This window comes from Clinocottus analis, unplaced genomic scaffold, assembly GCF_023055335.1.
Source record: "Clinocottus analis isolate CAN_PGR_092001 unplaced genomic scaffold, fCliAna1.0.p SCAF_1, whole genome shotgun sequence".
NCBI classification, from domain to species: domain Eukaryota; kingdom Metazoa; phylum Chordata; class Actinopteri; order Perciformes; family Cottidae; genus Clinocottus; species Clinocottus analis.
In genome coordinates, this window is record NW_027175820.1 from 12,093,424 (window position 1) to 12,110,000 (window position 16,577).

At 41.5% G+C, this 16,577-nt stretch overlaps 1 protein-coding gene across 1 annotated transcript in view; it reads right to left on the minus strand.

Annotated features, from left to right (window-relative positions):
• Positions 1-3,810: 3,810 nt before the first annotated feature.
• Positions 3,811-16,577, minus strand: part of alx4a (ALX homeobox 4a) — a 16,176-nt gene continuing 3,409 nt past the window's right edge. The window contains exons 2-4 of the mRNA XM_068575857.1: positions 8,771-9,090; positions 4,963-5,091; positions 3,811-4,131 (exon numbers count right to left, since the gene is read on the minus strand). Coding sequence (XP_068431958.1) covers positions 3,811-4,131; positions 4,963-5,091; positions 8,771-9,090 — 770 coding nt within the window. The remainder of the gene's footprint in view (positions 4,132-4,962; positions 5,092-8,770; positions 9,091-16,577) is intronic.

Below are 16,577 nucleotides of genomic sequence, written 5' to 3' on the forward strand. Positions count from 1 at the left end.
TTGGTAGTTCTTTTTAAGTGTCAAAGATGAACGACATTTGAATGACAAATATAAATTCTGAATAGAAATGCAATAACTTATTGTACTTTAATTACACACACAATGTAACACAAGCATGAGTAAATTCATACACATTTCAAAAGACAGCTTAAAGCCACAAAAACCCAAATTAAAATTCGGAGGAATAACATATAAAGAAAAAAAAAAGCTGTTCAAACATAACTCTGGAAATACAATTGTATCACTGTCTCACAAAAAAACATATTATCTAATTAGTAACGTTTCCAAGAGTCTTAACACTTCAATCCATTTCGCATGCACAGAAAATGTACATGCACACAACCGCACGCTTATCATAAATGTACTCCTATACTGATTGCCTGACTTCAGTAGTATTTGAAAATGAGGAAGTGGATGATGACTTCCTCACTCAGGGAGAGGGTTACGCAGCATACAGGAGGAGATTCTTTTCATTTTCTTTTGATGTAATCTTGCGTTAACTGTTCTTGTGTGTCTGCAGGTCCTATTGGAGGAATATCTCACTGGAGATGTTTCAGTCTAAAAAATAATGCAGCTTAGTGACACTAAATAGTGAGTATGTATTGTGTAAACCTGAGCTACTTAATGTCAGTATGCCTGTGCACACTGTTGAGAGGAACAGTCTGCATTAAACCGACTAGAAGACAGACGGCCCGTCTGTCCTGACACACAATACTGCACTCCACAGCCTCCACATGGCTCAGCGTTAATTAAAAAGCCTTCCTGAGTTGACCGTGCGGCTGTGCCTCGGACCCTGTGGATGGGGGCTGCAGCTTTGAGCCAGTGGACATTGGGAAAGTGAGCAGAGGGAGAGGCACAGAGCAATGTGTATGTGTGTATTGAGGAGGGGGAGAATCTTTGAAAGCAGAGCCATAACAGCTGAGGGGGAAGCATGTGTGAGGCATGTTTGTTTTACATTTACCCCCTGAGCGCAGCTGTGTGCACTGTCCTTTTCCCAGAACACCGGAACACAGCAGACGCCCTCACGACTCGCCCTCCGTCCAACCCCACAGCGAGAGCATGGAGGGGGTGGGGGGGACCCTCTCCGTTTAAGTCAGAGATATGTACTCTAGTCAGGATTGTGCATATGCCTTGGAATTGGGTCGCAGAGTAGAACTGGTTGTAATTTGAAGGACTCTCGGGTGACCCGCTCTGATGACATTATAGCCTGCGCTCGACTTCTCTTACATGGCCAGTAGGATAGTGAGTGTGGTTCAGTTTAGAGAATTAGCAACGGTTGCTCTGCCTGAGGGTCTACAACAGAACAAGGTATGAGGTTTGCTTGAAAGCTTTTGTTCCGCTTAAATCAGGCTTTGCAAACAATGGTACAACATGACCTCTGCTATGTTTATGTCACTGGAGGAAGTGGTTAGAAGGGAAAAAGTTTAGTTTGATATGAGGACATGGATATGATTTGGGCTCAGAGAAATGGGTCTCATCTCTGGCTGGGCCACTTCCTCTTCTCTTTCTACAAAGAGACACAAACAGACAGACATATTGTTCCAAGCCTAGATTGTAACCAGAGTGGAGACGGGGAACACGATTCCTGATGAAGCTCGAGCTTCACACCTTACTGGTTTTACTATTACAGGTCCTGCTCACATATCTATCATGCCAAATGACTAATGAGATTGGGCTTAAACTTCACACAACATCCTCCTGTTTGTACTGAAACTTTGGGACACTATCTGACATATCAGTGCATCTTCTGCTCCTCTACAAAACATTTACCTAACTAACTTTGGGGTTGAGATTAGCCATGCTGCCTCCAAGTTCCCCTAAAGGTCATTGTAGAGCAGCCGAAGAGTACACCAATACTGGAACATCACCCGATCCCATGCTTTCTCTCGGTGTCATTTAGGTAATTGTACAGCTGTTTGATTAAACATTTGGGATTATACACCATGTTAGCACAATATAAATTAGGATAATTACGATTTTAAAGCTGGATGTTGACACGCAGCTCCTTTAGGAAATAAGGCCATACTAATGCAGGATCCAATTGTTATTGCATGTAGCAGTGCAAAATCTGCAAATTTGCAATGAATCAAAATACTAAAAACAACAACTGAGAGTTAATTTTGGAATTTGGGGCCTGGGTTTAGTTGCCCACTGTGCCTGGTTGAAGAAGAGGCTTTGCTATACCTCAGGCAGCTGTGCCATCATTTCTATAGAAATCACCTCGACTCTTACTGTGGTCTAACTTGCTAGAATTGAATAGTGCCATGACGCATGGTTTTGAGTTATGTTGGATACATATGTGACAAACATGAGCATGTTTTTTTTATGTTCCAAAAGAAATTCAGGTTGTCTGAAGATGAATGATGAAGCTGATATTAAATACTCAAGCATGTGCCAATTCATCCAAGCTGCAGCATCCAACTCGGACGTCCTCAAAATCGTATTGAAGACGATAAAGTTTACTCTGCGAGAATCTGGTCGATAGCTTCCTTTGTTAGGATTCAACAAATAATGACATAAAAATGCAATAACTCTTACGCAAGAACTGCTTCATCACCATTTACCAGTCGGCCACGACAGCCAAACACAGTCTTGTCCAGAAGTCCAGAAAAGGCTGTTGAACACTGACATCCTTTCAGTGTTGATAAGTGTCAACACACTCTGTGTGATCTCCACCAGCCTCATCTGTTTCAAAGGTGGCTGCTGCTGGGTTTGGTATTATTTCTGGCAGAATGACTGACTAGTAGGCACTTCTCTCTCTGAATCTCCTCAGACTGGAAATGCAACCGGGCACAGTCATGTTCACTTGCAGTCCATCCTCCTGAAAACAGAGCTGGTTCTGTTTGGAGGCTGCTGCTCCCAGGCTCTCCAGCCCTGAGAGCAGCAGGCCTGCTGTGCACCTCTCGTCTTCCCACCCACCACTTCCTCCTCCATCCCGTCCTCTGTCGGGCCATCAGTGGGTTGAGTCAGTACAGCAGGTGGATCTCTCACCCTGACCACACTAGAACAAACCACCTTTCAACTCTTTGACTTTTAAATGTAACTTTTTTTAGTAACTGAAATGTTGCATTGAATCTGAGAAGCTTAATAATGTGACAGATATGCGGGATACAAACTGTTTTCTTTGGCACTATTATAACAACAGTGTGACTGAAGTTACACTCTTCTGCATGCTGATAAAGATTGCCTCAGAATAATATGAACATATCATTTAACAACAAAATTATAATTTCAGTTTTTTCAGGATGCTCGCTGAACTATTTGTCCAAACAAAACCAGTAACAAAATGACTGCAGGAAAAAAAAAAGAACAATGACACTCAAAATTTAAATAATAAGGTAAGAATAAAACAGCACCTGAACAGAACTACAATGACACTGAAAGGACTGTACAAACACAATTTCCTGTATTTTAGCAAATAAGTGCATGGATTTGTTTGAAATTATTTTCCTAACATGTTCCTTTGCCTATCATCTGAACTAAACTCCTGTTAGACAGTACAGCATCACGTCCCACCAAGCGCTCCACAAAGCTCGCTCACACACTGTGGTTGCTTTCTCCCACCAGAGGGGTTGAGAAACATGGCAGTGCTACGCCACTGATCTTGCAAAAACTCCTTTTCTCTCTTGGAGTAATCTTCACCCGTCCGTGTATTTTGGATAATTATTTTATTGCAACATTTATGAAGGTAGTCACTGTTGCTTTTAGATTTCGATTATAGTGCCCCCTCTCACCATGCTGGGTTTGTGCATACATTTTAGGGGTCAACAAAGTCCCCCCCCCCTCCCCCATCCAGCCGCCATCAACTTATCATGTGGCCCAAGATATGGCGGCACTGTGCTCTTTGGCCTTCATGCGCAAAGCGGCAATACTGGAGGACTTGCGGTCAGGGTCCATGTTCAGATCGTACGTGTTGATGCCTGTGGCCATGCCAGGAGGCCCTCCAAACAGGTTGCCCATGTGAGCCTGTCCCACGTGACCTCCGTGGCCCGGCATGCCCAGAAAATCAGACATCCCGCTGGCAGAGTGGGGGTGAGGTGTCATACAGGTGGTCACCGTGTCGCAGGGCACAACGCAGCCCGGCACAGGAGAGGCTGCGCTGCTGCCACCAATCCAAGAGGGGTTTTGAATCTGAAATATTGGTCGAAATTAACGTTGTAAAAAAGTGACAGAACTGTGGCATCAACTGTTGCACAATGTAATGGTGGTTAGCATGTTAACTATCCAGATTACTGCAGGCTTTTACAAAGATTTTTAGATTCATGCCCTGCCTCTCAGGCTAACAATTTCCATTTGAAAGAAAAGATAATCTTGCCTTAGATTTAGCATTTATGTTTTCGTCCGAGTTACTAATAGTTGTTGTTTAATGATGACGCTTATTGGGGCATTCAAAACATCTTAGCTGCTGAAAAGCATTGCATATATTAGCAAAGTTGTTGGAGAATCCAACAGGATTTGCAAACAATAAGAAAACAGAGGAAATGTTTTAGAATAGTTTGGATATATACGGTTATTCGCTGCCTTGCTGAGCATTGAATGACTCCAGAGAGTTGCTGTGCCTGGCAAAAAATTGTTCTATTACATAAAACTTCAGGGAGAACATTGTTTTATTTTTTTGTTTTTTGCGTGAGATAAAACTTGTTAATTTCTGAGCTTTCTGGGTAATCATAGGAATATTTTGTTACGTTTAGAGCTAGGCTAGGGGTTTGCAGTCTTTATGCTAAGCTAAGCTAACTTCCTTCGTATTTGACAATCGTATCAATCTTCTCACTCAACTCTCTCGAAGCGAGACAGTCAACAAGTTTATTTCCCGGAATGTGAAACTGTTAAAAGGAGACTTGATCTGTCTTTGACAGAGACAATGAGGGATATTAAAGTGTTCATTTAATGAAGCAAGTTTCCAGTCATCAAGTATTAATGACTTAGACATGTCAAACCTGTCTTGAAGTACTCATTCTGTACCTGTGCGTAGTTCTCAGGACGCGTCAGAAGAGGCAACTCGTAAGCTGTTGAGAAATGAGTTCGGACCTGCTGCATCTGACCAAAACGCTCCCTTTTCCTCCATTTGGCCCTCCGGTTTTGAAACCACACCTGCAGAAAGAAAATGTCTGAATGTCAAAAAACTGGCAGGATTGTTAGCTTTTCTTTGTTGGACATTAAGTAAAGTATCAATATTCAGTATTTGGTAAAGATAATGTTTATTAGAAAGGAAAAAAGGAGTGCAATGTCAGATACATTCTTCAATGGAAAGTTTCCCCTTAGTCTGCAGGAAATCATTTTTTGTCGATACATATCTGCATTATTCTTTCAGATCATCCAAAGCAGGAAAATAGATTAGTATCCTGCATGATGTCCACAGCACATCAAACTTAGGTCTGAACTATGCACAGGCACAAATATAATTCAGAGGCAATGGAAGTAATGTAGATGTGTCTGTGGAGTTTAGGGAGCAAAGACACTGGAGGATGTAAAAGAAAGAAAGGAGGAAAAGCCTTTGTAAACACTTCACTGAAGTTTCTAAAAAAGAAAATGGAAAAGGAGCTCGTCCCTCTCACCTTTGCTTATTTGTTGACTAACAAGAGCTTTTTCCCATGACTTATGTTTCTCATAATCATCTCCGACATCTAAATATGAAACTGTTGTTTATTGAAAACATGATTGTGTTTGAATTACCATCAGGGTGTGTGGAAGTGATCTGCACACAATCTGATGGGCTTTGAACCTGATGCACTTCTCTTCAAATATCAAAATGTCACAAGAGATTTACAAGACAGTACAAGAGTTATACAACTCCTGAGTAAACTGACTGGACTGATTATGGCAGAACAACTTCTCCTTCCGGACTTATCCTCGATATGATTTAGCTGATTTCTCTTATTTCGTGTATCCAAGCATAACTCTCAGGACTCAGGAGGCAATGTGGGAAATTGAAAAGTGAGATGGGATTATAACAGGGTTTTGTTTGCATTTTCCTTTTTAATTTCCTGAGGCTGAAAGCTCCTGGCTTTGAGGTGATGTCTCCTTCTAAATTAAAGAAGCACACAGATTAGAGGACATAATCCTTCTCTCCTTGATGATTTCATACATCTTCTTCTGCACTGTCACTCAGGATCCTCAACTCCAGACAAGATCCCTGTGTTTCTATCAAAATAAGTTTTGCTCTGTGATTTTTTATACATTAAATATGGATGTAAGGTATCACCAAAGCTCTCATCAACCAACTGTCTGCTTTAAATCTGTTGGCTATTATACAGGGAGAACATATTTTTGTGTTGCACACACTGCGTTGTGACAGTAATTGGTCAAGACCATGACAGCTTAAGTAGCGGTGGTGGACTTTCAATGAGGCTTTATTTATGTTACAGCCCAAGAGAGAAAGAGCAGAGAAATGCCAAGCTGGCCCCAGCAGGAGAGCTGTATGGGCCTGAAAACACTTTGAAGTGAAAGAACGGCTCAGAGGATTGATAACCCGCCTCTGCTGTCACTCATGTCAGCTTCCATACCAAAGTAAAATGAAATCCAAGGCTGAGCCTGGCTTCAGTTTTCCAACACCCCCCAAAGCACTAATAATATCATGGAAACACCTCTGACCAGTGTTGTTGCTCATTAAATGTACCTTAGCTCTATTTTGCTCAGAATCCTCAACCACATAATGTCTCATTTCCCTGGTCAAGTAAAGGTAAAGTGCAGGACAACAGTGCAGGGATAGATGTTTATGATGCAATTTAAATGTGATATTTTAACCATTTTTTTGGTTTAAAAAGATTGAAAATAAAAAGTATTATTAATGTCTTCATATTGCTTGTTTTTGATCAACTAACAGTTCAAAGCTAAAGACTGATCTGTTTAGTCTTTCAATTAAAATTATGTCTGTGATTTGACATAAATTATTTATTATCAAATTAGAAGCTGACTTGTAATCTCTAAATCTGACAAATTGTTCTGGGAGCCTGACATAAAATATATTAAAACATATGTTCAATTAAAAAAGGTCTTTGTCATGATTCCTCGCTCTCCTTAGCTAAAGTTTTCTATGTATTTATAATATAACTGAAAAAATAAGTGTCCTCTTTTGCATGTCTGCCAGTTGACCAGAAAGAACGATCATCTCCTTCCCAACTGTTCAGATCAGGCTTTCCTGCCGTTTCATCTGGATCTATAAACTCATACGGACTCCTGTGTTTACCCGTTGAACTCCACATGTCAGATTCCATCTCGGTTCTGTGAGCGCTCTCGGCTAACAGAAAGGCCAATCTGCAAAATGTGATGTTGTTGAAACCCCGACCCTTGACCCCTGACCTTCCCATGTATCTGTAGTGCATACAACTGATCTGAATGTAGTTTCTTCCTTTGAAACTGAGACTGAAAAGCAAACAACTCCAAACCCTCAAGTTTTTCAACTAAGCGTCCCTTCTTGTTTGGTGAGAGAACATCAGACAATAAGGTGTAATAGCCTCTTCACAATTGTATTCACATAGTTTTGTATTTTAACCAAAGTGTCTGTATATTTCTAAAGTTAAAGTAAACTTTTCAGCAGCAGTACATTTCTTTCTCTTCACATTTCTCTCAATCCAGAATTCACGAGCCGCGAGTCCTTTTGCGTGTGAAAGACTAAAATAGAGTACAGAGGCCTGTTTTCTGACTGACGAGGCATCTTGTGTCTTTTATCTTTTTGGACTTGAGTGTTTGAAAGGGCCGCTGGGAGAGCCGAGGGCTGTAAACTGCATCCAGTCTGAAGCGGCCGGGTCTGTGATAGTATGAGCAGTAGTTCAGAGCGGCATACCTTCACAGCTTCAGGGTTGAGTTATAACCCTGAAGCTGCATTGACTTCCTGTGTTTCACTGCGGAGGTTTTCTAGTCACTGTTCCAGTGTGTCATGTAAAAGATTGCTTTCAATAAAGCTCTTATCTCCTCACACGTACGGTGCTGGCACACAACAAAAATGTTCCCAAAGTATTGTATCTTTGCACAATCTTTTTAGCCACAACTGGAATATGTTATATGTTTGAAAATGTGTTTAAAAATCAGATATGACTTGAAATATCAGTTGACAAAATGCTCAAAGCTCCTGGGAAGGGTTCCACACCTACCCTGTAGACCACAGCAGGGACACATTCTTGTCCGAACAGGATGTTAATGAAAGAAAAACACAGAAAATCCAAGGGCTTTGGTAGTCGGTGGCACACACACCACATGAACAGAAATGGTGACGGTCTCTTCCTCTGTTTACCAATGTTGGGGTGCATTACAGCAGTCACGCTGTATGTTTACCTGCAGGCATCACGCTCAACTGATACCGGCAGAACTGAATTCGCATGCCATCGAAACAGCACAACGCAAAAAGCCACTGAGACGATCTTATTGACACTCAGCCGATTCAAACAAGTCTCCTCGTCTGTTGATGAAAGTCTGTTCTCCTCAAACTGCACATATGAGGCCCAGGCAGCTCCAACCTCAGCCCCATGGGCCCCCTGGCCTCTGTTAGCTCCCACTCCCCCACGCTTTCCCCATGACTCCCACATTACCAGATAAATCTCTCACGTTGTGTGAGTGACGTTATCTCTGCAGATGTTAAAGGATCCGTGAGGTTGTGTTGTTAAAACACGCTCTGTGCTGCTGTGACAAAGAGCCCGTTCCTACTCAGTGAAAGTTCAGGTTGCCATGATTACCTTTTGAAATTCTGTTGCTGTTTTTTTTGTTTTATTTTGGTCTATTTATTTAGCTGAGTTTGAGATGACCTAAAACGCTGTTCTTGAGTGTCCTGCATTACCTGTACGCGGGCTTCAGTCAGGTCAGTCCTCAGTGCCAGCTGCTCCCTGGCGTAAACGTCAGGATAGTGCGTCTTCTGGAAAACCTTCTCCAGCTCTTCCAGTTGATAGCTCGTGAAGGTTGTGCGGTTTCGCCTTTTCTTGCCCTTGTTGCTTTCGCCGCCATCGCCCTTGTCCAGAGGACTTGACAAGTCTGTGCCTGGTGGCCTATCAGAGGCCGCCTTCACACCCTGATCCTTCACTGCCAGGTAGCTGGTGTCCATTCCAGGTGGATCGGAGTCCGGCGCCAAGTCAGAGTCTGGCAGACATGAACTGTCTTTACCTGCAGAGACAGCGAGGAGATTGAAACGGTTTGTTTTTATGATTTCAGCACGATTGGAAAGGATGGAGTCAGATCTTTGTGAATGTGTTACCCTCTTAGTAAAGTTGAACGTAGAAAATAATGATGTAATGCGTAATGTTCTAAATTCAGGCTGCAACGCAGAGTCAACGGATGTGAGTTGTGTGCGGATTCTTCAGATGAATCAGACAAAAGACGCATGTGGAGAAAGCTGTTTATGATGAGAGTTCAAAGATCCTTCACCCTTTTTATCTTTTTAAATGAGTTTTGTCCTACGTTAGATATGTTTTCTTACCTGGGACAAACATTTCAAATTTGTGTCCATCTTCAGAAAACAAACAAATTTAAAAAATGTTTATCGAGCCTTGACTTAACTCTAAAATGCAGTCGCCTGTCTCTGGCAGTATACATGATTTATTTGTATGATCAGCATAAAAATCATGTGGTCTGATGGGGTGGAACAAAGGATTGTTTTGCTCTCTGTAAGGGAAATTCTGCGACAGTTGTGAAATCTGGCGCACGGTGCTGTGTAGTGTGTCTCTGCCTGTGTAATGGATGGCCTGGATCACGGGCTGCTTTTGGAATCCAGTTGTAGTTTGTAGATCATTCTGAGATGTGCTGGAGAACAGACACCACGGCCCATAATTTCAGAATGACTTTTTTACTGCATACCTTCCTCAACCACCATCAGTTCCTCGACACAAACATGAAACACACAATACACACCGCTCTCTCAATCTCTCGTTCACTAAGGCCTGCAGTTGGCTGAGTTACATCGTGTGGCTGAAAAAGTCACCCGGCAGCAAGACTGTGGCAATTCATTTGCCGGGGAGCAACGCAAAAATGAGAAAGCCCCATCTTCATACCCTCTTTCTTTCTCTCTGTCAAACACACACACACACACACACACACACACACACACACACACACACACACACACACACACACACACACACACACACAAAGAGTTACTTTCTTCACAACTACAGCTTAACTTGAAACCTCGGACAGCTCTAGGATCATAAATTTCCATCGCTGTGTCTCTTGAGTGTGTTGTTGGTTAAGCTGGCAGCTCTTTTTGCCCCGCTGCTGCTCTTCACTCAACTACCCGGCATATACACATTTCTTACACGTTGAGGAATAGGTAAGAGCTGAAAGTGTATTGTTTCAAGCTTCTTGAAAAGCCCCCGCCCCTCTCTCTCTCTCTCTGGCTCAGTCTAGTGGTGACTCACAGCTCTACACCTCCCTGCTCCGTCAATACCATCTGAGGTGAAGTTATTTTCAGGATCGAGGTCCCTGCCCATCAAACCATTTGTCAGGTTAGAACCCGGAGGTGTGTGCGTTCATGTGAGCTCCGGGTGCAGTTCTTAACACTCAGTCAGCACAGGAGATCTTGCACACACACACACACACACACACACACACACACACACACACACACACACACAAACACACCCAGTGACCCGCAACCCATAGCCATGTTTGGTAATGTGCTGCAAGGTGATGTGAATGGATATCTTGTCATAGATTCTCTTTGACAGACAAATGTATGAAATTGTATATCTCAAGTGCATTTTTTTTTTTTTACTTTGTAGGATAAGTTATGAGTTATAGCGCCAAGATGTTGACACAAAGATGTTTAAAACAAGTTAAAGGTTGTCAGACTTCCCCATTAAATAATGATTAAAGCTAAAGTGAGAGTGTAGCAGATGAATACATTTTACCAAACATTTTACACAATGTAATATATTGTAAATTAATATACACAAACATATAGTATGTACGACGATAAAAGAAAATTCAAAAATTGCCAGCTTTCAGTATTTGGGTCAGTAGCATTAAGCTTTGATAGCTGTGTCTCAGCTTTAATTCACTGCACTGAAGCCTCGCTGAGGGGAGCTCTGCCTGCAGAAGACCATCGTCCAATATGGTCGTCATACTGATTTTATTTCTCTTTTTCATTCTTGCAACAAGAGTGCGTCTTGCTTTCCAGTCCACATTCTGTAAATTAGGATTGAAGAACGGTGATGCGTTTCTGGCCTGCAAGATTCAATGAGAACTGTGTCTGTGGTTCTTGAGATGTTTGCCCGACAGTCCTGGAAACAGAGTTACGCTGAGGAGCCATGTTTTGGTCGCTCTGTTTCTGCTCGCTGGGGGTCTAACGCCAGCAACATTGCCTCGCTGCCCATGAGGAACACACACTGTTTGGCTTAAAGGGAGCAAATATGTTTTATCTCAGCATCAATACTCTCCAGTTGTTTCATAATCTTTCCCTGGGTGGCACCCACAGTCCCCACAATGCAAGAGCTGTCAGGCTGTTTGAAATCACGCGGCCTCCGGCTGATCAAAGGCCATTGTTTATATCGCATGTCATTGATGTTTTTTTGGCGAGAGCGGGATATTGTGACAATCTCCTGCTTGTTATCCCTGCGATCTGCTGTAGCTGTGAGGCTCTCCGACAGCGCACAAGGTGAACAGCAGTTGGCCCCCCTGCAGGGAACACCATGTGTATGGAGAACATAGGAAAGTCACCACCAGTCAGGACATACTCTCTGTGACTATGAACAACATGCGGCGCATCACAACATCCATCTCAATGTTCATGCGTTGTGCGATTGGCTTTTTCTTCCACACAAAAAAACAAACGTATCACACCTGCACTTGGGCTTGTACTGTCTTCAGCACATACATGTGCCAACATCCAGCAAACCAACCAAAACAGACTATTGTCTCTGAGTGGATCCAGTCACTGTGTTACAGGGAGGAGAGGAGTCTGCAGCTCTGTGGTTGTGGGGTGGACGCAGGGAAAGTTGTGCAGAAATGAAATACACAGAAAATGCTTGAGAACAAGACGAGCAGTAATCTGTTTAGCTCGTGAATATTTCCACCTGACTACAGAACAACACAGGAGTTTGTATGCAAGTCCACATTTTCCCATGCGACTCACACACACAGCACAGTTTAGTTTTACAACCCAGCCGGTCACTGATGTAAAAATCTATCTGCGGATGAATTTCATTTTTTTTCTTCTTCTTCAATTTGGACATCAAAATGATGCGCTTGTGGGTCAGACATTCAGCGTAGACAGCTATTAATTCCCAGTTGAACGTGAGGGGGGGAACATCAAAGTGTAATTTAACTGGCTGTAAAGCGACAGGGCACCTTCACTGGATCTTTATTGACTGGGATGACTGGGGTCAGCTCATGGTGTTAAGAGGAAACACTATAAATTACATACCACACGGCGACGGGGAGAGATTAACAACATGTTGCTCAAACTGCAAAAGAAATATCCGAAACGGAGCTAAACATAAACAGTATGGAGAAAAGGAAAAGAAAGTACAGTTTGTCTAACTAAATACAGAGAACAGAGGAAAGGAAACGTGTAGGCAAGGTATTTATTTGTGTGTCTAAGATTTGTTTTACTGACTTAAAATATGGATTGGGCTTGAACATGAAGATTTGGACAGTGGATAACTCTTAAGCTTTGCTTGGCTGCAAAGACAGAGGCTGGCTGAGACACTGATTCTGATGATATGTGGTCTGCACCATTAAGCCAAGGCAAGAATATGATACTGTATAATTTACAATTTGTATTTATGACTCCTTAAAGGGACTTTAACAAATGACTGACAAGCTTAAAAAAAATGAAGATCAGTGGTGGGAATGGGATCAAGCTCTGTTTACTCAAGTACTGTACTTGAAAGAAAATAAATGGAGGTACTTAAATTGTTTTTGAATGTTTACATTTTATGCTATGCTACTTTATGCTTCTTATGCGATGGTTGAACTGGCCATACAACAGGTGGTTAAATGGTTCATCTTTACCTGCTGTTTGCACATGAATGGATCATTGAAAATATCTCTTCTAAATAATGTATACCGTTATAACACCGGGTTAATTCTTTCTCGTACTGTAAACAGTGCTTTCACTTTTGAAACTAAAAGCTTATGTAACTTTGACTTTTTATTTTTTATTTTTATACTGTAGCGTTGCTACTTTTATTTCAATCCTACATACATGGATTTTTTGGTCACTTGGGGGCAGCGGAAACACCACTGACCTAACATCACTCTTTAAGTTGATATGGGGAACTCATTAATGTTGCTGTTGAGAAAGTAGAAAGCAACAATATAAGAGCAGTGTGAGTGAACCAAAACCAGTAAAGTTGGAGGCCAGACAACTTAACAATGACCTGAAACTCACTTTAAAGCTCCTAAAGCTGTGAAGAGCTGCAGATTCAGGTGATAATTTCCTTTAGACTCATCACTACGCGCGACCTTTGTGTTGATAAAATGCTGGAAAATAAATTACATTGATATTTAGAATAACACTAGTTTGCCCTTTGCAAATCATGCCATTAGCCAACGCCACAAAGCGTCTACGGGTCGACACTGAAAAACATACACAGCGGAAACGGAGCATGTGTGGACTCAAACTCATGCGTGTTGTGATGGGTGCTGGTAGTTTGTTAGACTCCATTTCTAAGCTAACGTTAGCTTAATGTTGAACACTGCTGGCAATGTAGGGGAGCGAATTAGAGTTAGGGCCTAGCTTAACGTCACATCCTTTGGATTTCCCCCATAAAAACGTCCTAAATCCGTAACGTAGAAATATGTCCACAGGCCGTTTATTGGCAACCGGAAAAGTTGGGGACAGTCTAATTTTTTAAGTTGCGTTAGAATCATTTCGACCATTGGCAATAAAAAAAAGACGAATACATGTAAAAAAAGTATTTAAATCTTCTTTCAGAACTGCTGAAGTTGCAGTCAAAGTTTCTCTGACCCTCTGTTATTGAAATCCAACCGTGTCTCTTTTGGAAGTACAAATAACACGACTATTAATAGATTGGCACTATACTTGCTTGGTGTGGTGTCAGGTGCATTCATCAAAACATTTTGGGACAATACACGCGCACACGCACACAGGCACATTGGCCTCGTCACCACTGCTGTGATTTGGAAATAGTCGATATGACTCACTGAAGGAACCTCAGCAAGCATCAGCATAGTCCTACGTTTTCTTTTGTGACCATGTGATGGGTAGCCGTTCACTTTGAAATCCAAGGCTGCTGACTGAGCAGAGTAATGAACCATCTCTGCACGCTGTGCAAAACTCACAGTGTGAAAAAAAAACTCAATAAAGCATACGACTGATAAATCACACGCACTCTTTGTCTTCCTCGCTGTCTAACCCTCTGTGGTTTTCTCTCGCCCAACTCTTCCAAATGTTTCTTTCAGACTTTGGAGCAAAACAGAGTTTCCTTCATCTCGTGTTTTTTTTTTTGTTGTCTGATCGAAGGAGAACATTCCATCCGAGTGGAGACAACTTGCTCGAGTACATTTCTGTGTGCGGGCACATAAAATGAAGAGATATAGTTTGCTGGGAAACTCACTTAACAACATGCACAATCTATTTTTTCCTATATACCAAGGATTCAACTTTTAAACAGAAAAACTGCAGAAAAATAACTATTCAAGAAAAGAACATCATTTCAAATGATCATTTGTTTAAGGCCAACAAGTCCACCAAATTCAACCCACGGAAAGTTGCTTCCCAGTGGCCTTCAGTGCTATTGAACTGCTTGATATCGACACCAGGTGCTGTGAATATCACCGGATGAATGTTGAACAAAATAAGAAAAAAAGGAAGGTAAATAGCTGCCGGTAAACCTTAAATTAATTTCTACTGTAATATTATTTATATAATATCTATATATATTTATATATAGTTTAAATCTATTTGTAAATCCTACTTCACGTCATCAAGGGAGTAACTATTCAACTTTTCAAAAGATATCAGAGTTTCAAATATCAATTAGCTCAAATATTTAAAAAAAATAGATCTCTCTTCTAAAAACCATCAACTGGGCAGTATCTTTATGGTAGTGTTTAAAGCAACATTGTTGAAGCCACATGACTGTACACAAGAAGGGGATGCCACAAAATGGTCGGCCATTACTGTTGAGAATACACAAACAATGATCCTTTCCAAAGAGAAATGCAAGTCAAGTCCCCTTACGATGGCAACACAACAGGCACAAAAAAGACACTCTGGTGTGCAGTCTTGACGCAGTCCTTCACGTTCGGTCCTGCAAGTGTTCAGTTTACATGAAGCGGCGACAAAGAGACGAAAGGAAGTGCTGGACTACGTGAGCCTTTTAGCCCCGCTGCTCTCACTCGGCCATGCAAACTGAGCCTAATGTAAATTGCCCTGCCAAAATTAAAGCTAAATGGTAAAATGATACTGAGTCCTTGTCACCTCCACTCATGTCATTGACTCGCTGAAGTGTGCCACAGTTGTCTGGGCTGCGTGGCTGGTTCCCATTACTCCCTTCTCTCGCCAATCTACGCACACGGCCATTACGAGAGGCTAAAATGGTTGTGCGAGGGTGAAGATGGCGAGGGAACAAAAAAGCAGGAGATTGAAGTAGTGTTGGTCAGACTGGATAGAAAAACGTCATGAAATGTGGACACTTGCAAACCAGTAGAACCGGATTGTATTCTTGCTTTACCCCAAAAATAAATAACCGTTTAAATCAGAGTGTTATTGTTGCAAATATGTCATTACTCTGCAAAACCAGTGGCTGTAAACACATAAAAACAATAAAAGGCCACTTGCCTATACAATTCAACATGACACATCATAGTAACATCCTTTGTCTTATTGGTGTAGTTCAATGTTTATCATCTAAAACTGGATCCCAAATGTTGCAATGCCCTCTGCTTTGACACCAGAGGGTTTCAAATGGGGGTTTCGAATGGATTTTCTCCGTGTGAGCATGAAACTCGTCCTCCTCTCCAAACAGACAAGGGCAGGAAAGCCGAGCTAAAGGTCAGCACCCTGAGACATTGAGGGACAGCACGGACATCAAAAGAAGAAGTGTGTTGTCTCAAGAGGATCACAAAGATGTGTAGGTGGCTGCTCTGACACCGTGAAGGGACAAACTGAAGATCCCCGGAGCCCTAAACTTTACATCAGTTTTTAAATTGATGCAGTAAAAGTTTCATTTTTCGGTGACCAGCATGGCTTTTTATGCATATAAAAACCATGTTTGACTTCAACGTTTGACTTAAACGTTTGACACACTTCCTTTACTAAAGTATTTCCATTTCATGCAAATTAAATCATCAACATTTTTAAGAGAAATATTTTACTTTTGATTTCTCTGCATTTGTTTGACAGCTATATTTTATAGTGAGTTTGCAGATTAAGATTGTACAGTTATAAGATATAAATATATATTTAATTTGTAAAATCTTGTTTGTGTGGTTATCAAATAAACCCGGTATTGTATAATTTACATGTACATGCTGCTAATGTCAATAACAATAATAATTCTGTAATATCTTAAATGCAGGACTTTTTATTGTAATAAAGTAGTTGTACATTGTTGTATTGCTACTTTTAGGGAAATGCATGAGCACTTCTTCTGTTTATTTTTATTTTGTAATAAATAAAAAAAGTG